Genomic DNA, 22388 nt, shown 5'->3' on the forward strand with positions numbered 1-22388 from the left:
AAGTATACTTCTAAAATGCCCCTTTATCTGCTAAAAAAATTAGAATTTGGAATTTGAGTTAAGCAAGTCCTTAACTGGAAACACCACCTCAATGCCTATTAATCTCCCAAGGAAGTAACTGCCTGTCTCAGACATAATGTTTGACAAATGTGTTTGTCTCTGCAGAGTTCAGCACATCTTGGGGAATCTTATTATGCAGCTCGCTTTGGGTATTCCCTTGGAAATGGTTCACAAAGGCCTCCGAGTGGGGCTGGTGTACCTGGCAGGAGTGATTGCAGGTTAGTGCTCTCAGGGCAACAAGAAATCAACACCTCCGGACTCTCAGGAGGTTATAAACAAAATAAAGGTAATCAACTGTGATAATGGGCTTTTTAATTAAGATGTATTCTTCTCCTAATAAGTGCTAGGAAACCTGATAGCATTGGAGATAAGTCAATTAGAGATAGTAGAGATAAGATAATCACATAGAAATGTCATTGTGAGTGCCCTGAGGTATCGCACAGACAGGGTTTTGCACATTTGGAAACTTTGAGTAGATTGGTGCCCAGGTGCATACACTGGGTAAAGGCCGACAGCCAGATCATGAAGGCCTTATGTGCTCCTGTAAAGATTTTGGGAAGTAACATGATCAAATTTGCATTCGAGAAAGATAACTTCAAGAGAATGTAGAGAATAGTTAAAGGGGTCTAAAGACTGAGTTGGTACTCGCAGCATACAGCAGCGACTTCTAAAATTGTGTGCGTGCCCAAGATGATTCATTATGGTGTGGGCAGAAAATACTAGAACTCCCATTCATCCATTATCTAGTTGTTGGAAACATTAAAAAAAAACACAAACTTTTCATCTTGAGATAATTATAGATTTATGCTTTAGTGTAAAAAATAAAAACCTAGAGGTCCATGTACCATTTAACCAGCCACCCCCAATGGTAACAGCTTGCAAAACTATAGTACAGTACCATCATCCGGATATCCACACCGATAGAGTCAAGGTACGAAACATTTCTAATACCATAAGCAATACTCTCTTCCCTCCCACTTGACACTCTCCTTTATCCCTGGCAACCACAAATCTATTCTCTATTTCTACAGAGGTGGGCAAAAGTAGGTTTACAACTGTAATACAAATAAATAGTCTATATATATAAAAGCCCAGCAATTGGAATGGCGGAATGACCAGAATGACTGGTGGCTATGACATGCACTGTAGCAGCCTGATCTGGGCCCCGATTGGCTCCTCGCCCCCCAGGCCGGCCTGGCCCTGATAGGTCCCCAGCACCCCAATTGGGGTTGGAGCTGGCTGCCAACCACCTGCGGCCCCTCCCCTGGTCAGCCCCGCACCCGATTGGCCCCTACCATGCAGATTGGGGGTGAGGCCGGCCGGCCAACTGCCCACAGCCCCTTCTCCCCACTGGCCCGGCCCAATGGGCTCCCATCAGGGCGGGCCTGTCAGACCCCACCTGTGCACGAATTCGTGCACTGGGCCTCTAGTATAAGTAATAAATAAAAATACAAGAATAAACTATTTCATGTACTCAAAAGTAAACCTACTTTTGCCCACCTCTGTATAATTTTCTCACTTCAAGAAGGTTACATAAATGGAATAATATGGTAGCCCTTTGGGATTGGCCTTCTTCACTCAGCATAATTCTCTGGAGATTCATGTAGGTTGTTGCGTGTATTAATAGTTCATTCATTTTTATTGCTGAATAGTAGTCTACCACCCACCCTTCAGTCACTGGATGCTATCTGGGTTATTTCTAGTTTTTTAGCATTACAAATAAAGCTGCTATACACATTTGTGTACATAAGCACAGAGTTTTGTGAAACATGAGTTTTCATTTCTCTAAGATAAATGTCCAAGAGCACAGATGCTGGGTTGCATGGCAGTTGCATATTTAGTTTTGTAAAAACCAGCCAACATGTTTTCCAGAATGGCTAGTCCCCTTTATATTTCTCCCGGAATTGTATAAGTGATTCAGTTTTCTACATTCTTCCATGCATTCAGTGTTGTTACTATTTTTTATTTTGGCTGTGCTCATAAGACCATAGTGGTATCGCTTCATAGTCTTAATTAGTATTTCTCTAGTGGCTAACGATGCTGAACATCTTTTCATATACTTATTTGCCATTTGTATCTCCTCTTTAGTGAAATTGTCTGTTCATGTCTTTTGCCCATTTTCTTTTTTTTTTTTAAATTAAATCTTTATTGTTCATATTATTACATTTGTTCCTTTTTTTCCCCCCCATAACTCCCCTCCTCCCAGTTCCCGCCCTACCCTCCGCCCTCACTCCCCACCCACTGTCCTCTTCCATAGGTGCACGATTTTTGTCCAGTCTCTTCCCACATCTCCCACACCCCTTTCCCCCCCCAAGAATAGTCAGTCCATTCCCTTTCTATGTCCCTGATTCTATTATAATCAACAGTTTATTCTGTTCATCAGATTATTTATTCACTTGATTCTTAGATTCACTTGTTGATAGATGCATATTTGTTGTTCATAATTTGTATCTTTACCTTTTTCTTCCTCTTCCTCTTCTTAAAGGATACCTTTCAGCATTTCATATAATCCTGGTTTGGTGGTGATGAACTCCTTTAGCTTTTCCTTATCTGTGAAGCTCTTTATCTGACCTTCAATTCTGAATGATAGCTTTGCTGGATAAAGTAATCTTGGTTGTAGGTTCTTGGTATTCATCACTTTGAATATTTCTTGCCACTCCCTTCTGGCCTGCAAAGTTTCTGTTGAGAAATCAGCTGACAGTCGTATGGGTATTCCCTTGTAGGTAACTGAGTTTCTTTCTCTTGCTGTTTTTAAGATTCTCTCTTTATCTTTTGCTCTTGGCATTTTAATGATGATGTGTCTTGGTGTGGTCCTCTTTGGATTCCTTTTGTTTGGGGTTCTCCGCGCTTCTTGGACCTGTAAGTCCATTTCTTTCACCAGGTGGGGGAAGTTTTCTGTCATTATTTCTTCAAATAGGTTTTCAATATCTTGGTCTCTCTCATCTTCTGGCACCCCTATAATTCTGATGTTGGTACGCTTGAAGCTGTCCCAGAGGCTCCTTACACTATCCTCGCATTTTTGGATTCTTTTTTCATTTTGCTTTTCCGGTTGGATGTTTTTTGCTTCCTCGCATTTCAAATCATTGACTTGATTCTTGCGCTCCTCTGGTCTGCTGTCGGGCGTCTGTATAATATTCGTTATTTCAGTCCGTGTGTGCTTAATTTCTAGTTGGTTCCCCAATATAAGATCGAGGGTCTTATTAGTTTTCGTGTAGAGCTCATTAAGTTTATCGGCAGCTTCTAAACAGTTCTTGAGAGACCTTAAAAGTGTGGTTCTGAACTCTATTTCTTCCATTGACAATTTTGTCCTGTTTCTTTGTCTCCGCATTTTGTTATGCTTCCTTGGTGCACCCCCTAGTGGTCTTTGTTCGCAGTCTTATAGATAAATCTTGATTGCTGTAGCTAATTCCAGGGAGGGTTTGACCTCCAGGCCAAGTGGCTATGAGATTCAGCTGTGTCGGTGGTGAGAGAACTTCTGTCCTCTAGGGAGGTGCTAATCTAGCCTTTGCCTGAGGCTATCTGGCAAATGCCTCTGTGCAGGGCTTGGGCGGGGCGGGTCGCACAGGATCAACAGTGTGGGCCGGAGAGAGCAGTTATGGCGGCTCTCAGTCCTGTCCCAAGGGGCTCTGCCTCTCTGAGTCCCAGCACCCGCTGCAAAGCTCGGAGAGAAAGCTGCACTCGCTCTGACCGAAGCCAGACAGTCCCGCTTCTTCCGCCTGAGTCTGGGTCCCTAAAGACTCGCCCGGATCTGGAGCTCAGAGTCTGCGACTCCCTCCCGATTGAAAACAACAACCGTGCCCTCCGCCGCCAGCCCGCTCCGCGCACTCCGCACCTCAGAATTTGACTTCAGCACTGCGCCTCCTCTGAGTGTCCGTATGCGTTTCTCTTTCCTCCTAGTTGTAGGACTTCCACTCAGCCAGCGCCCCTGTGGTTCTGGGTGATGTCCCTTCCGTTTTTTGGTTTCACTTTTGAAGTAGTTGTTCAAAGCAGCAAACTCTGGCGTTAACCTATGCCGCCATCTTGGTTCTCCTGCCCATTTTCTAATTAGATTTTTTTTTCCTGTTGAAATTTTAGAGTTCTTTACATATTCTAGATCCTAGTCCTTTATTGAATATGTAGTTTACAGGTATTTTCTCTCAGTTTGTAGCTTGTCTTTTCATTGTCTTAACATAAGGAGTTTTCACAGTGCAAAAGTTTTCAATTTTGATGAAGTCCAATTTATCAGTTTTTTTTGGTTTATGAATTGTTCTTTTGGTGTTAAGTCTAAGAACTCTTTACTGAGCCCTAGGTCTTGAATGTTTTCTCCTATGTTATCTTCTAAAGTTATAGTTTTATGTTTTACATTTAAATATGTGATCTATTTGAGTTTGTTAATTTTTATATAAATTTTGAGGTTTAGATTGAGGTCCTTTCTATTTATTTGCATATGGATATACAATTACTCCAGAAAAATCTGTTGAAAAGATTCTTCCTTTATTGAATTGCTTTTGCACCTTTGTCAAAAATCAGTTGGCTGTAGTTTTGTGTGACTGTTTCTGGGTCCTCATTTTGTACCACTGATCAATGTGTCCATCCCTCCATATAGTCAATACCACTGCTGCTACAGATTATAAGTCTTGAAATCAGTTAGAGTGATTCCTCTCATTTTATTCTCATTTTAAAAATTAGTTTATGCATTTTACTTTTACAAAAAGACGGGTATCTAATTTGCTGGCTTTTTGTCCCCCCTGTGATAATAAAAGGCTTATAGCAGTAAGCTATCTAACAGATGTTGAAAAAACAAACACCAAACTTGTCCCTTTGATGATATTAATATCATTTTTTCTCCTAAGGAATAAGAATGTAACTGCTTTTCCAAAAATAGTTGTGCTATGAAAGGGCATTTTGAAAACTGGTCATTGGAAATCACTTGATATTTATGCGATTTTGCTTCTGAAAATGATGCAACCACCCTTACAAGTTCACATTTAAAAAGCTAGGAAACAATTTCCTAATCTGTTTTAACATTTTTCAGTGAAGAGTTTTAGTGCATTTTAAACTTACTTACTGAAACACTTTACTAGTTTGCAAGAACTAATGACTGGCATTAGGGAAGGTGGGAATTAACAGCCAAAATTACAACAAAATTTTTGCATAACTGAAGCTCAGCCAGTGATGTAATTCTTCCATTTTAAATTACACGTCATTTAAAAAATGTTATATTTTGGCTATGACAGTGATTAAGAGAAAATTTCTATAGAAAAATATCTGAGTTTGGAAGTATATGTACCCCCCTTATTCACAGGGAAAATGTTCCAAGATCCCCAGTGGATGCCTCACATAGCGGATAGTACCAAACCCTATTTGTACTGTTTTTTTCTATACACACACACCTATGATAAACTTTAATTTATACATTAGGCGCAGTAAGAGATTAACAACAGTAACTAATAATGAAATAGAGCAACTATAACAATGTTCTGTAATAAGAGTTATGAGAATGTGGTCTCTTTCAAAATATATTGTACTGTATGTACAGTGTGGAGACACTGGACAAAGGCATGATTCACATCCTGGGCTGGATGGAGCAGAATGGCATGGGATTTCATTATGTTACCCAGAATGGCACTCAATTTAAAACTTAAGAACTGTTTATTTCTGGAATTTTCCATTTAACATTTTTGAACTGTGGGTAACTGAAACTGTGGAAAGTGAAACCATTGATAAGGAGGGGACTACTGTATCTGTATTTCTGTGTCATGATATTTAACCAGGATTTTAAAAAATAGTGAAGCTTATTTAATAACTTCATTGAAACATTTTTAAAAAATTAAAGACATTTTAGCCCTGGCCGGTTTGGCTCAGTGGATAGAGCGTCGGCCTGGGAACTGGAGGGTCCCGGGTTCGATTCCGGTCAGGGGCACATGCCTGGGTTGTGGGCTCGATCCCCAGTGAAAACTTGCAGGAGGCAGCCAATCCATGATTCTCTCTCAACATGGATGTTTCTCTCTCTCTCTCTCTCTCTCTTCCTTCCTCTCTGAAATCAATAAAAATATATTTAAAAAAAATTAAAGACATTTTAAATATATATATTTATTGATTTCAGAAAGGAAGGGAAAGGGATAGAGAAATAGAAACATCAATGATGAGAGAGAATCATTGATCTGTTCCCTCCTGCACGCCCCACACTGGGGACTGAACCCACAACCCGGGCATGTGCCCTGGCTGGGAATTGAACTGGGACCTCCTGGTTCATAGGTTGATGCTCAACCACTGAGCCATGCCAGTTGGGCTAATGAAATTTTTTAGAGCAGTTTTAGGTTCACAGCAAAATTGAGGAAGGTACAAAGATTTCCCAAACACCCTGTCCCCTATACACATGCATAGCTTCCTCCATTATCAACATTTCCCAACAGAGTGGTACATCCTATATAATAAAAGCCTAATAACTAAGTGTCTGGTCAACCAATCGGCCATTCAACCAATCAAAGCGTAATATTCTAATGATATGCTCAACTGCTTGCTATGACATACACTGACCACCAGGGGGAAGATAGTCGACTGGTCGACCAGTGGAACAGTCACTATGATGTGTATTGATCACCAGGGGGCAGATGCTCCGACTGGTAGGTTAGCTTGCTGCTGGGGTCTGGCCGATTGGGACTGAGCAAGAAGGGTTGGACACACCCTGGAGCCTGGCCTTGGTCCCTTCCCGGCTGGCCAACCTCCCTTATCTCTCCCCGGCTCTGATTGTGCACCAGTGGGCTCCCTTGGCCTGGCCTGCACCCTCTTGCAATCTGGGACTCCTTGGGGGATGTCAGAGAGCCGGTTTTGGCCCGATCCTGCAGGCCAGGCCGAGGGACCCCACTGCATGAATTCGTCCACTGGGCCTCTAGTTCCTTATAATTGATGAACTTACATTGACAGAACATAATCACCCAAGTCCATAAAATTAGACTTCACTCTTGGTGTGGTACATTCTGTGTACCACAAATGTACAACAAATGTTGACATGTATCCATCCCAGTATTGCATAGAGTATTTTCACTGCCCTAAAATCTGTGCTCTACCTATTCATCCTTTCCCCCACCCACAACGCCTGGCAACCAATGATTTGTTTACTGTCTTTACTGTCTCCATAGTGTTGCCTTATAAGAATGTCATATAGTTGGAATCATATAGTATGTGGCCTTTTCATATTGGCTTCCTTCACTCAGTAAAATGTATTTAAGTTTCCCCATGTGTTTACATGGCTCGATAAGTTTTTTTAAATACCATTAATGAAGTAAAAATAATTTTAAAATATTATGTAATTAATATGTCACATCCTTTAAAATTCGATTTTTGTGTTTTAAAAAACCATGTAAGTGCTTGGTTAGCATGGCTCAGTGACTGAACATTGGCCTATAAACCAGGAGGTCACAGTTCGATTCCCGGTCAGGACGCATGCCCGGGTTGTGGGCTTGATCCCCAGTGTGGGGCATACAGGAGGCAGACGATCAATGATTCTCTCTCATCGTTGATGTTTCTATCTCTGTTTCCCTCTCTCTTCCTCTCTGAAATCAATAAAAATATATTTTAAAAAACCATATTAGTGTAGTCATACATATACATGTAATTTATAAATAAGTAAAACATACCCATATTGCACTGGGTGGTTGTATTAGTTTCTCAGGGCTGTCATTACAAAGTACCACAAATGGTGGCTTAAACCAGAACTGCAGTGTCACAGTCCTGGAGGTGGAAGTCTGACATCAAGGTGTGAACAGGGCCATGCTCCCTGCTCTGATATCTGTCCAAGAGAATCCGTCCTTGCCTCTCTCTAGCTCAGTGGTTCTCAACCTTCCTAATGCCGCGACCCTTTAATACAGTTCCTCATGTTGTGGTGACCCCCAACCATAAAATTATTTTCGTTGCTACTTCATAACTGTAATTTTGCTACTGTTATGAATCGTAATGTAAATATCTGATATGCAGGATGTATTTTCATTGTTACAAATTGAACATAATTAAAGCATAGTGATCAATCACAAAAACAATATGTAATTATATATGTGTTTTCCGATGGTCTTAGGCGACCCCTGTGAAAGGGTCGTTTGATCCCCAAAGGGGTCGTGACCCACAGGTTAGAACCGCTGCTCTAGCTTCTGGTGGTGGCCATTGGTCCTTGGCATTCCTTGTCTTGTGGCTGCAGCACTTCAGTCTCTGCCTCCTTTGTCAGGTGGTATTCTTCCTTCATGTGTCCCTGTCCCTTCTTATAAAGACACAGTCATATTGGTTTAGGGGTCCACTCTACTCCAATATGACCTCATTGTAACTAATCGCATCTGCAAAAATTGTATTTCTTTTTTTGTTTGTTAATCCTCACCTGAGGATATTTTTTCCATTGAAATTTTTTTAAAAAATATACATATTTTAAATATATTTTTATCGATTTCAGAGAGAAAGGGATAGAGAGAAAGAGAAACATCAATGATGAGAGAGAATCATTGATTGGCTGCCTCCTGCACGCCCAGTAGGATCAAGCCCACAACCCAGGCATGTGCCCTTGACTGGAATCGAACCCGGGACCCTTCAGTCTGCAGACTGAGGCTCTATCCACTGAGCCAAACCAGTTAGGACTCCATTGAGTTTTTTAGGGAGAGTGGAAGAGAGGGAAAGATAGAAACATCAACGTGAGAGAAACAACCAGGGCCGGGCCAGGGCACATACCCTTGACAGGAATGGGACCCAGGGCCCTTTGATCTGCAGGCGGCCGCTCTATCCACTGAGCCAAAAAGGCTAGGGTGTATCGTATTTCTAAATAAGGTCACATTCTGAGGTGCTGGGGGTTAGGACTTCCACATACCTTTGGGGGGGACACAATCTGACCCATGACAATGCTTGAATTTTTTTTTTTTTTTACCAATCAAACTTTGCCAGCCTCCTGGAGTAGTGGGAATGGAGAGCAGGAAGCAGTCATGAGATAGACTGGCAAGGCTTACTGACACCTCCCCATCCTACTTCCCTCCTACTTGGGTGGATCCTGTTCTTCCACCTTCTACTTCTGTTCCTGAGTACACCTTTTTCCTGACCTTTTGTGACGTCAGGCCCTGCCTGGCTCCAGCATCTACACTGCCCTTTTCCCTATAGTTTGATTTCAACCTGTGGAATCAGCTCTGCCCTAGTTGCAAAGAAAGAAAACGTGAATAACCTGTTCAGATTCTTGCCTATTTTTGCAACAGCTTCTTGGCAGGTATTTCTTGACTGTTCTGGTCTATCTTTCACACTGCTGCCTGGGTCACCTTCCTCAAACACAGCTCAGGTCATGTTATACCCCTCCTAGACCATTTCCAGCGGCCAAAGAACGTTGAAATGTCCAAGATTGCTCTTCATTACCCTCCACTGCCTGGGCCCACTGCCTTTTTTTTTCTTTTTCTTTTTGATAAAGAATGAACTTCTTTTTTTTTTTTTTTAAATATATTTTATTGATTTTTTACAGAGAAGAAGGGAGAGGGATAGAGAGTTAGAAACATTGATGAGAGAGATTGATCAGCTGCCTCCTGCACGCCCCTCACTGGGGATGTGCCCTCAACCAAGGTACATGCCCTTGACTGGAATCGAACCTGGGACCCTTTAGTCCGCAGGCTGACGCTCTATCCACTGAGCCAAACTGGTTTGGCAAGAATGAACTTCTTTACTAATATTAAAAAAATAAACGTGAAGAGGTTAGAGCAGGGGTGGGCAAACTTTTTGACTCGAGGGCCACAATGGGTTCTTTTTTTTTTTTTTATTGCTTAAAGTATTACAAAGGGTATTACATATGTATCCATTTTATCCCCCCGCCCGAGACAGTCCCCTAGCCTCCCCTATCCCCCAGTGTCTTATGTCCATTGGTTATGCTTATATGCATGCATACAAGTCCTTTAGTTGATCTCTTACCCCCCTACCTCCTGCCCCCCAACCCTCCCCGGCCTTCCCGCTGCAGTTAGACAATCTGTTTGAGGCAGCTCTGCCTCTGTATCTATTATTGTTCAAAAGTTTATAATGGTCTCTATTATCCATGAATGAGTGAGATCATGTGGTATTTTTCCTTCATTGACTGGCTTATTTCACTTAGCATAATGCTCTCCAGTTCCATCCATGACGTTGCAAATGGTAAGAGTTCCTTCCTTTTTACAGCAGCATAGTATTCCATCGTGTAGATGTACCACAGTTTTCTAATCCATTCATCTACTGATGGGCACTTAGGCTGTTTCCAGATCTTAGCTATGGTGAATTGTGCTGCTATGAACATAGGGGTGCATATATCCTTTCTGATTGGTGTTTCTGGTTTCTTGGGATATATTCCTAGAAGTGGGATCACAGGGTCAAATGGGAGTTCCATTTTCAGTTTTTTAAGGAAACTCCATACTGTCTTCCACAATGGGTTCTTAAACTGGACCGGAGCAAGAGACCAAATAATAAAACTAAGTAGTATAGAGAGATTATCTTAGAGTTTGCGTTGTCTTTTTTGTTGTTGTTGTTCAGGCGATCTAAGATTAGGTTAGCAAATAGATTTCATCTTACTTGGTGAATCTGATGGAACGGTATGTTGAGGAGGATTTGGAGGCCACATCTTGATTCCATGAGAAAGCTAGCCATTAGATAATAAAGTGTTTGGCATGTCTCAGGTATTTTGGTAGTGTGGGTTAAACAGGTAAAATGTTTTGAAATAATAACAAGTATATAATACATTTCAGGCAGTGTGCTAAGCATGATGCACATTTCAGCTCATTTACTTGCTCTCACATCTTATTGATATCCCCATTTTCTAAGTAGGAAAACTAAGGCACATAGAGGTTAAGAAACTTGCCCAAGTCACCCAGCTGGTGATTCTGGCCCCAGAGTCTGTGCTTTATCATTGCTATACTGTCTTCATACTGAACATTCATTCAATGTTTCGGAAAAATTGAGGTGGTTAGCCCACAAAGCTATACTTTTATAGTATGGAAGGGACAAAGTGAAAACGTTGTTTGTTAAATGGCCCAAACTTCCCAAACTTTTACCTTAGATTAGAAAGATTTATCTTTCGTGATTCTTATAGTCATGATTCTTTGTGTTTTATTTCTTTAGGATCCCTTGCCAGCTCCATCTTTGACCCACTCAAATATCTTGTGGGTGCTTCAGGAGGAGTCTACGCTCTGATGGGAGGCTATTTTATGAATGTTCTGGTGGTAAGAACTTTGGGAATGGAATCTATGGACTTTTAAAAAAACAAACAAAAAACATAGTATTTGGTATAGGAATCTTCATTTATCAATATTTACGGAGCACTCATCTTCCTTATGACCACCATTTTTTTCTTTCATATTTTATCTTATTTTCCCCCTGATATCAAAAGTAATGAATACTAAATAAAACTTTAATGAAAAACAGAAAGTCAAAATACCCAATATAGTATGTTAACAGTTTAATATACTACATTCTTTCAGATCTTCTTTTACATGTATTCAAAATCCTACTAATTAATAAATCCACCTCAATCTTTTCAAGTGTTCCACAGCACCCTCTATAGCTGTATCCTGACTTATTTAATTTTTCATTGAAAACAATGTGGGGAGATTGCAGCTTTTCACATTTACATATAGTACTATAAAGAATGTTCTTTTACATTTATCTTTTTGCATTTTTGTGATTTTTTTTTTGTAGGATAATTCCCTAGAAGTGGATTTCAATGCCAAATCGTCCTCCAAAGTTTGCATGCTATTTTACATTTCCATGATATAGCATGTGAGAATGTCAAGCACTTTTTAAAACAGGCTAAAATCCTGTCTAGTTCTTAACCCTTTAACCATGTAGGTATACTTTAAAATATAAAGTATTTATATTTTATTTATACTTATTTATATATCTGTACTTTAAAAATACTGTAGGACAGGGGTGGGTAACCTTTTTTCTGCCAAGAGCTATTTGGATATTTATAACATCATTTGTGGGCCAGACAAAATTATCAACTTAAAAATTAGCCTGCTCTATTTGGTCAAACATTTAATTAGCTCATCCCTAATGCCTTGGCAGGGCCAGACCAAATGATTTCACAGGTCTAATATGGCCTGCGGGCCAGACGTTCCCCACCCTTGCTGTAAGAGGAAAAATATGAAACAATTATAAAACTGTTCAAAAAATAGAAGTCATTTAGAAAAATGTTTTTCAAACTTTGGATTTAAATCCAAAGTTGTTGTGAACTCAGCTCATGGGTTGTGAAAAATTAAGCAAAAAATGAAAACTAATTTCAGTAATAAGTACTGTTTGATTTATGTATGTACTGGGTTGTTATTATAAATTATTTCTTACTTTAAGTCATGGTCACAACAGTTTGAACATAATTTACCTAGAATAAACACAGCTATTCCAGCATCTTTACTCCTTGGGAAGAGAGTGAATAACTTGAAAAGGAATGGAGATATCTCTCAATAAATTAAAGTGGCATTGTCTTTCTGACTTTGTTCTGTAGTAACACATGAGGTTACTGCAAGCTAGACCGAGATGCATTTTTTCTGACTAGCGTTTAAATTTTTTTTTTAATTATCTCAAAAAATAAGGTAGCATTCAAATTTTAGTATTTTCCTAACTCCTACTTGGAAAGAGGATCAAGAAGTATCAAATGAATATAAACCAAAAAATTTGGAAATATTTCATCCTACTTAGTTTGACAGCATCTGTATCTATCTATCTCATGTTAAATGTCAATTTTACATTACTTATACTTAGATAATTTCCTGATAATAAAATTGTGTCTAGTTTATATTGTGGAGTTAAATTTCATGTTTCAATTTTGTTCTTCAAAGCACACCAAAGTTGTACTTCCCAAATATATTCTTTGTTTTGCAAATATTTGACATAATTTATTCCAAATGAAAAAGAAGATAAAGAGGGAGTACAGTTGAGGTTTCATTTGCCAATAGAGAGCTTATCTTAATTATTATTTATCTCTTTGCAAGAATTTTCGAGAAATGATTCCTGCCTTGGGAATTTTCAGACTACTGATCATCATCGTTATAAGTAAGTTTGTTTTGTGAACACTTCACTCCTTCAGTTTTCTCAGTTCATCCTTCAGAAGGTTAACCTAGTCCGTGGTCAGCAAACCGCGGCTCGTGAGCCACATGCGGCTCTTTGGCCCCTTCAGTGTGGCTCTTCCACAAAATACCAGGTGCGGGCGCGCACATACAGTGCGATTGAAACTTGATGGCCCATGCGCAGAAGTCGGTATTTTGTGGAAGAGCCACACTGAAGGGGCCAAAGAGCCGCATGTGGCTCGTGAGCCGTGATTTGCCGAGCCGCAGTTTGCCGACCACTGAGATGCACAATGGACAGGGTTGGCTTAAAACCTTTCACTACAGAAGTTATAGGCTTGTGGCATGACTACCCACAGTGACCTGCCCAGTTAGGAATTTATGGTCAGCTCACCCTGTAGGTTACTTTCCATAGAACCTTTCTTTTAAATCCACAGAAACAATAGCAAAGGCGGGGCCAGTTATATTGTGTTTCCAGGGCTGATCCAGATAAAGCTGTGTCTGCTCGTAGGCGTGGGGAGAATGGCAGATGCTGGGGTCAGACTGTGGGTTCAGACTTGAGGGCCAAGGCAGAGGTGACACTTGATAAGACCTAAGATTTTTGCTGTCCACGTGGTAAGAAAAAATGATTCTGCTAATTGGTACTGAGCTCAGTGATCCACACTGTGGAAACAGGGACAACCACCTTTGAGGAAAGAGACTAAATAGAAACAGTTTAACTAAAAAAATAGGTTTCATCCTGAGAGAAAATAAGTGACTTATTTATAGTCTATACCATACTCGACGTAATTATTTTTTCCTCCAGGAGAAAGCCAAGAGATGAGGGACAGTTGTCAGCACAGACGGGAGAGCTGTGCAGGGAGGGAGCGAGGAGAGTTGCTTTGGGAGCCGAGGTGCCACCCGAGTGGAATCACACCAAGAACCAAGGGACAGTCCTTTGACTGAAAAATGTTGTTACACAAGTTACCTGCGTCCTCAGTCTGCTTCTTTTGTGTAATTATAAGTGACTTTTATAAAATAAGCCCCAAACCTTTGATGGGGAAATAATTTTTATACTCTTCTTGAATTCTCTTCAATGTTGGAGTAAAAACCCTTTCCTCATGCACAGTGTTTCTCCAAAGATAGTTTAGTAAGAATATAACATTCTTGAGGTAATGTGATAAAGCCACTGAGTGATGTACTTTTATGTCCCACAATAGAGGTAGGACAGGCCAACGTTAACCTTCCCCACACATTTCTTTTTTATTGACTTTAGAGAGAGAGGAAGGGAGAGGGATAGAAACATTGATGTGAGAGTGAAACATTGATCGGCTGCCTCCTGCATGCCCCCTACTGGGGATCGAGCCCACAACCCAGGCATGTGCCCTGACCGGCACATGGTTCATGGGTTGGTGCTCAACCCCTGGCCACACAGGTCGGGCACATCATTTCTAAACATTCTTTGGCCTGGTTTACCTACTATTGAAAATTAGAAAAGTTACAACACATACCAGACTCTTAAAAGTACATTTTAATTTTAAACACATTTCCTTGGGAAAATGTATATATTTTTATTTTAATGATAAAAATTATTTTAAAAAATTGATTTGAGAGAAACACCAATTTATTGTTCCACTTATTTATGTATTCATTGGTTGAATATATATATATTGATTTCAGCGAGGAAGGGAGAGGGAGAGAGAGATAGAAACATCAATGATGAGAATCACTGATTGGCTGCCTCCTGCATGCTCCCTACTGGGGATCGAGCCCGCAACCTGCGGATGTGCCCTTGACTGGAATTGAACCCAGGACCCTTCAGTCCGCAGGCTGATGCTCTATCCACTGAGCCAAACTGGCTAGGGCTCATTGGTTGATTCCCGTATGTGCCGACTGAGGATCAAACCTGCAAGCGTGGTAGATCGGGATGATGGTCTAACAAACCGAGCGACCTGGCCAAGGCTAAACATTATTCTTCATTGTGGAGGCGAATTGGCCTTGAGCACCTTCCTTCACCAAGCATTATTTGTTGGGTGTGTTCCCTGACAAAGCTAGTGAGCTTCCCTCTGGAAAACGTCAAGGAAAATCTCACATTTTCACTGTTTTTTTAAAAAAAGGTCGGTATAAAGGCAACCTTCTTAAAATGAGTGCTAAATTTTTAGTGAGGATAATGATTTGGTTTGGAATGAGGAAGACTGGAGAAAGCAAGGATTTATTGGGAAAACATGTCTCAGTTTAGAGACTGCAACAACTTAGAAGCAAACTCCCCCAGAAAGCAGAAAGGGCCGGAAGGAGATGGGTGGAGGGGCAAGATGAAAGGGAAATGGAATGGAGACACTGACATGCTAAGGGGAGGAGGCCTCCTCCTACCCTGGAAGACTAAACCAGAGGAACTGTTTCCAAGAAGTCAGCCCTGTTCTTTGGCAGGGTTTTTCCTATACTTTCCCAGTCCCATCTCTATTGGCCCAGGAAATGCGAATGATTGAAAATACCACACAGCCACCTTTATCCAGACCTTCCTGGACCTCAGTCCCTGTCCGGTGACTTTAACATCCACACAGCAGGGTCCTGAAGCTCTTTCGCCGAAGGCAAGGACTGGGTCTTTCCATCCCTTAGGATACAATGGCTCACTAAGTGGAGCACAGGGAATTGGGGGATGGGTGTCGAAGGTGGCAGCTGCCTGAGATGTTTCCAAGTGCTGCACATGTAGGGTGGGAGTCCTAGGCCAAGAAACTGGGGAGTCTCCTTTTGTAGCACAGATCTGACTTATTGGAAGGATGTCTTCAGTTTTGGCTCTCATTGTTCCATTGGAGGATGTGCACTCAATCCCTATCTTGGCCCATCTTCAGTAATCAGGGATAATTAGTGTGGTAGGTGAGAGTGGAGTCACACCGCTTAAAGTTCAAATCCTGGCCCTGCTTCTGAGCTGTGTCAAGTACTTGGGCAAGCACTTAACCTCGGTGCCTTGGTTTCTTTATGTATAAAATGCCACCATCATTCCTCGCTGGTCTTCCTGCTCCTGTCCTCGCTCCATAGGGTCTATTCCCTATATAACTGTCAGAATGAGCTTTTACAAACATTAGATCATGTCACTCTTGTGTTCAAAAGCTTTCAAAGGCTTCCTATCCCTCGGAATAAAAGTCAGAGTCCTTACACGGCCCCTACATGGACTGGCCCCTGCTCATCACCTATCGCTTTATCCCTAACGGTAGTCCAGAATCCCCTGGAGGTCTTGTTAAAACACAGACTGGGAGCCTCACCTTCCGTCTCTGGTTCAGTAAGGCTGGGGTGGGCCTGAGAATTTTAATTCCTAATGAGCTTCCAGATGCTGCCACTCCTGCTGCTTTTGGGAGAGGCTGAAGGGGGGAGAACCACACTTTGAAAAACACTGACCGAGCCAGATCGACTGCTTTAGTATTCCTCAAGCCCACCAGGCACATCCCTACCTTGGGGACTTCGCGTTTGATCTTCCCTCTGCCTGGCTCTCATTTCCAAGGTCAACATGGCTCACACCCTTATCTCCATCAAATACATGCTCAGCGAGATTCTCCCTGACCTATTAAAAGTCGCACCCTACTCCCAGCTTTCCCAATTCTCCCCCCCCCACCTTCCCCTGTTGTGTTTCTCCACAGCACTCAGCACCACTTGACACACTGTATGCTTTCCTTGTTTGTTTGTTCGCCTCCCTCAGCTCCATCAGACAGGGCTATGTGATCTAGTCTTGACTTCCCTTTTCTCTTCTTCTTCCCTCCCCTTGTATTTAGAAGCCCCTTCCCTAAAACCTAAAACCTTTTATTAGAAGTCTGCTCACTCCAGCATGTCCACCACCTAGACAGTGCCTGGCACATAGAAGATAACAAATACTTGTTGGATGAATAAATCTGCAAAATGGGATAATGATAGTACTGACTTTGTAGGGTCATTGTGAGGACTGATACAAGGTTAATCATGCAAAGCACCTGGCACGGAATAAGTCTTAATAAATGTCAGCTGCTACCACTATTAGGGGGAAACCAAAGCACTCGGTGTACCATTGGAGACCTTGGAGCTTCATCAGCTTGTCTTTCCTTCTAGTTGCGTTGGATATGGGATTTGCTCTCTACAGAAGGTTCTTTGTCCCTGCAAATGGGTCGCCGGTGAGTTTGACTTATTATTATTATTATTATTTTAAGTATATTTTTATTGTGTTTTTACAGAGAGGAAGGGAGAGGGATAGAGAGTCAGAAACATCAATGAGGAGAAACATCGATCAGTTGCCTCCTGCACACTCCCTACTGGGGATGTGCCCGCAACCAAGGTACATGCCCTTGACCGGAATCGAACCTGGGACCCTGGAGTCTGCAGGCCAATGCTCTATCCACTGAGCCAAACCGGTTAGGGCATTATTATTTTTTATAAAATATATTTTTATTGATTTCGGAATGGGAGAGAGATAGAAACATCAATGATGAGAGGGAATCATTGATTGGCTCTTTCCTGCACGCCCCCTACTGGGGATCGAGCCTGCAACCCGGGCCTCTGCCCTGACTGGGAGTCAAACTGTGAACTCCTGGTTCATAGGCCAATTCTCAACCACTGAACCACACCGGCCAGGAAGGTTCTGAGTTTTAAATCTGCCATTTCATTTATGTGCGATCAGATTATGCTCCTATAAAGATCCTTCATGCAACTCAACTCTGTTCTCTTGGTTGGCTCTATAGAACCATCCAAAATGGGGTGATGGTCAAGTAGACGGAGAAACAGTTACTCTGCCTTGTGCACTCAGAGTGAAATGACACTTCTTAGCTTTGCATACAGAACATCTCCGCTCTGTGTCTCTTGCCCGAGCTCCTTGTTCTTCAGACTTTTAAGAGTCTTATGTGACTGGGATGGTCTTTGTTGTTTAGTAAGAGAGATGTAACTGAATTATGTAATTAGCATTGTTTCATTTATTTCCATTTTCCTCCTTTTCTCCCAAGGTGTCTTTTGCAGCTCACATTGCAGGTGGATTTGCTGGAATGTCCATAGGTTACACCGTGTTTAGCTGCTTTGATAAGACACTGCTGAAAGATCCACGGTTTTGGATATCAATTGCAGCTTATTTAGCTTGCGTCTTATTTGCCGTGCTTTTCAACATTTTCCTATCTCCAGCAAACTGACCTGCCCTAATAGAAGCCAATTAATAAAAAGAGCCATCTGGGGAAAAACTGGAGAACTCTATGAAGAAACAGAGAAGCCCCAGCAAATTTTCAAAGGAAAAACACCAGTGATCAGTTGCAAGGACTTCCAACAAAAGGTTTAAGGTTTTAAGGAAGGGGCTTCTAAATACAAGGGGAGGGAAGAGGAAGAGAAAAGGGAAGTGAGGACTAGAAATTTGGTCCTTCCCAGGCATATGGTGTGCATGCATGTATCCTCTAAAAGAGCCTTGTTCTTCGAGGATGTATTATAGAGATGGCTTGCTAGAACCAAGAACACTGTACTATGCTGATAATAAAAACTTTTCATACCTGTGCCAGACTACTCATAGTCATTTTCAATCGCTGTTCCAGCAGACAGATCACTGAGGTGCTTTATATACATTATTGCTAACCTTTTTAAGAACCCCAAAAGGTGGCTATTACTCTGCACCCTGGAGAGGAGGACATGGAAACTCTTTTTAAAAAATCAAGTAACTTGTCTAAGAGGGAGCACAGTTTACAGACTGGTAATGACTTGAAAGCCCATACTCTTCTCCCCTACTGGTCTAACAATGCCATATCCCCCAAATGCTGAAGGTTGAGTATCGTGGGAGTATGGGAATAAACATTTCTGTGGGTGCACCAGGGATGTAGAAATACCTCATAGGAGAGGATGGAATTCTCTGGACAACTAGCTTCAGATTCTAATGGCTTATCTAGGACGCCAAGGAACCTGGAACTGGCTTCCCAGTGCATACTGTGCACCTGGCTCTGGACTGTCATCTGTGATGACATTCTCCTCCTTCACTGGCTAGTGGCTCTCCTAGGAGTGGGTGGGATTTATTTGCAGAAGGTAAAGATGTCGGATTTGAAGGCTGAGATAGATGCCTGTGTCGTTTTCATGTAAAGGACCCAGATTGTTGGCCATTCTTTTTCCCAAACAGTAGTTTTAGGTTTTTCTCCTTTCGTCATCCCTTCGACATGTTTTATTTTTAAGCCCCTCCTCGTAATATAGTGAGGAATGTATTTCAGCATTTTGAGAAAAGCTGATCTGGCATTTGTTTAAAACTTTTTTAAAACAAATTTGAGTATGAGAATATGAGTATGTTCTTGGTTAAACAAAGATTTGAATAAGAATGTAAAAAGGTGTGTCCCCCCCCCCCCTTTTTTTTTACTTTCTCACCCTCCAAACTGCTTTTTGCCCCTGGTGATGACCACTGTCAACAGCTGGGTGTGTATTCCAGGCCTTTTTCTATCCAGGATGAGCAGAAAGGGAAATGTATTGTAGATGATGGCTCACTACTCACTGCACTGAATTGCACTAATCTACTCTACATCCCCAAAGGGACAAATTCACAGAAATGCTCATCTGCCATGGTGAATACACCAGGTCACCAGCTCTGAGGAGAGACCTTTAATGACCTAAAGGGCAATGTAATTGTTAATCACAGGAAACTGGACAGCAACAGGGTTCATCTAACTATGAAATCGGACATGACCCATTGATTATTAATACTGATGACTAAATAGTTATCTAGTCAGAAAGATTTTCTGGTACCAGAAACATTGTTCACATGACCAAACACAGTGATTATCTCATTGGGTTCCCCAGAGGGCAAAATTACTGTAAAGAGAGCACATACAAACATTGGGTGTTTTAAATTTGATTATCTCTGAATTACAGAGGAACCATTTATTCAGCTTAATTTAGGGTTCATAATTTTAGTCTTCTAAAGTGCTGGGTTATTGGACATACTGTAAGTATTCTTATCTGTGCTGTTCAATAAAGTAGCCACTAGGCACAGGTGGCTTACACATGTCACGTTGCCAGAGCGCAAAAGCTGCACGTGACCAGGGGCTACCTCACTGGAGAGCACACATCGTCCGTTTCATCACTGCTGCCAAAAGCTCTATTGGACAGCCTGTGTGAGAGGCAAGAACGAGCTGAAAGGGAAATGGACTTTAGCTGGTGGCTGACTCATTCACTGCACTGAATGGAACTGAACCTGCTCTACACCTGAAAAGGGAGCACAAGTTGGAAATGCCTGAGCTATAACTTCTACGAAGGATTTGCTTCTGATTCATAGTCATCTAAACTAGCGGTTCTCAACCTGTGGGTCGCGACCCCTTTGGGGGTTGAATGACCCTTTCACAGGGGTCGCCTAAGACCATCGGAAAACACATATATAACTACATACTGTTTTTGTGATTAGTCACTATGCTTTAATTATGTTCAATTTGTAACAATGAAAATACATCCTGCATATCAGATATTTACAATTCATAACAGTAGCAAAATTACAGTTATGAAGTAGCAACGAAAATAATTTTATGGTTGGGGGTCACCACAACATGAGGAACTGTATTTTTTTTTTTAAATATATTTTATTGATTTTTTACAGAGAGGAAGGGAGAGAGATAGAGTTAGAAACATCGATCAGCTGCCTCCTGCACATTTCCTACTGGGGATGTGCCCGCATCCCAAGTACATGCCCTTGACCGGAATCAAACCTGGGACCCTTCGGTCCGCAAGCCGACGCTCTATCCACTGAGCCAAACCGGTTTCGGCGAGGAACTGTATTAAAGGGTCGAGGCATTAGGAAGGTTGAGAACCACTGATCTAAACTAAGAAAAGTTTGTGTTAATTTCTCTCTTAGCTAATTAAGAGCCAAATGAAATGTTTTATTTTCTGCTTTTGAATTCTATAGTAATGTATTTATGTACATAGTATTCATGTCATTTGCTATAAAAGCTTTAGAATCTAAGACTTGTGAAATAATGCTGCTTCTTTCAGGAAATACTATTCCCTTTAAGGAAAAAAAAATCTTTTATTTCTTTTTGTGATAGAAAAGTAAAGTGCTCATGGTACAAAAAATTATTAAAAATCAAGTCAATTGTACTCATGCTACCCAGAGATAAGTTAACATTTTGATGAATATACTTCTAGGCTTTTTTGTTGTTGTTGTTAATCCTCACCCAAGGATATGTTTTCTATTGATGTTTTAGAGAGAGTGGAAGGGAGCGGGAAAGAGAAACATTGATGTGTGAGAGACATATCGACTGGTTGCCTTTCACACACACCCCGACCGGGACAAGGGATCAAGCTTGCAACTGAGGTACCTGCCCTTGCCTGGAATTGAACCTGCGACCCTTCAGTCTGAGGGATGATGACCCTTTAACCACTGAGGAACCGGCCAAGGCATAGGCTTTTTTTGGTATGCATCTCTACATTTAAGTAAATTCACAACGATGGGGCCATATTCTATTTTATAATCTGAAAATCACTGAAACTATCAAATGTCTTTTTAAAAAAATATATATATTTTATTGATTTTTACAGAGAGGGATAGAGAGTTAGAAATATCAATGAGAGAAACATCAATCAGCTGCCTCCTGCACACCCCTTACTGGGGATGTGCCCACAACCAAGGTACCTGCCCTTGATCAGAATCGAACCTGGGACCCTTCAGTCTGCAGGCCGATGCTCTATCCACGGAGCCAAACCGATTAGGGCTCAAATGTCTTTTTATATTAATATATAATTCTCATTTTTACTGTTTGCATACTACCACACTGTGGGTGTACTATTATTTGTTATGTAAAATAGTCTTTCTTGTACTGATAATTATTGTGTATGTTTTCAAGTTATGATTACTATCATAATATCTGCTTACACTGTTTTTATGTCTTTTATTTTATAAGAGGCCCAAAGCACGAAATTCGTGCAAGGGGCTTGGCCCTCGCAGCCCCCGCTTCGTCCGGCAGGAAGTCTGGAAGGTCGTTCGGCTGTCCGGTCTAATTAGCATATTATGCTTTTATTATTATAGATTACTTTTTAAAATATTTTTTTTTTATTGATTTCAGAGAGGAAGGGAGAGGAAGAGAGATAGAAACATCAATGATGAGAATCACTGGTCGGTTGCCTCCTGCATGTCCTCTACTGGGGATTGAGCCCACAACCTGGGCATGTGCCCTTGACTAGAATCGAACCTGGGACCTTCAGTCCACAGGCCGACACTTTATCCATTGAGCCAAACCAGTTAGGGCCCTGTTTATACTTTAAAGTGCTTTGGGTTGTTGGGTCAAAGAGTATATTATTGTTAACATAAATATAAATTTTCTCTATCTCAGGAATACAACTACATTTTAGAAGGTTGATGCTTTTCCAAGTCTTTTTTAA

At 41.3% G+C, this 22388-nt stretch overlaps 1 protein-coding gene across 2 annotated transcripts in view; it reads left to right on the top strand.

Moving 5' to 3' along the window:
* RHBDL2 (rhomboid like 2) overlaps positions 1-18542 on the top strand; it is a 40863-nt gene extending 22321 nt beyond the window's left edge. For both annotated transcript variants that reach the window (XM_059690112.1, XM_059690113.1), the window contains exons 4-8: positions 166-278; positions 11134-11234; positions 13002-13062; positions 17127-17188; positions 18011-18542. In XM_059690112.1, coding sequence (XP_059546095.1) covers positions 166-278; positions 11134-11234; positions 13002-13062; positions 17127-17188; positions 18011-18190 — 517 coding nt within the window. In that variant the 3' untranslated portion in view covers positions 18191-18542. The remainder of the gene's footprint in view (positions 1-165; positions 279-11133; positions 11235-13001; positions 13063-17126; positions 17189-18010) is intronic.
* The last annotated feature ends 3846 nt before the right edge of the window (positions 18543-22388 follow it).

The sequence above is a fragment of the Myotis daubentonii genome, chromosome 3 (genome assembly GCF_963259705.1).
Source record: "Myotis daubentonii chromosome 3, mMyoDau2.1, whole genome shotgun sequence".
NCBI lineage: Eukaryota > Metazoa > Chordata > Mammalia > Chiroptera > Vespertilionidae > Myotis > Myotis daubentonii.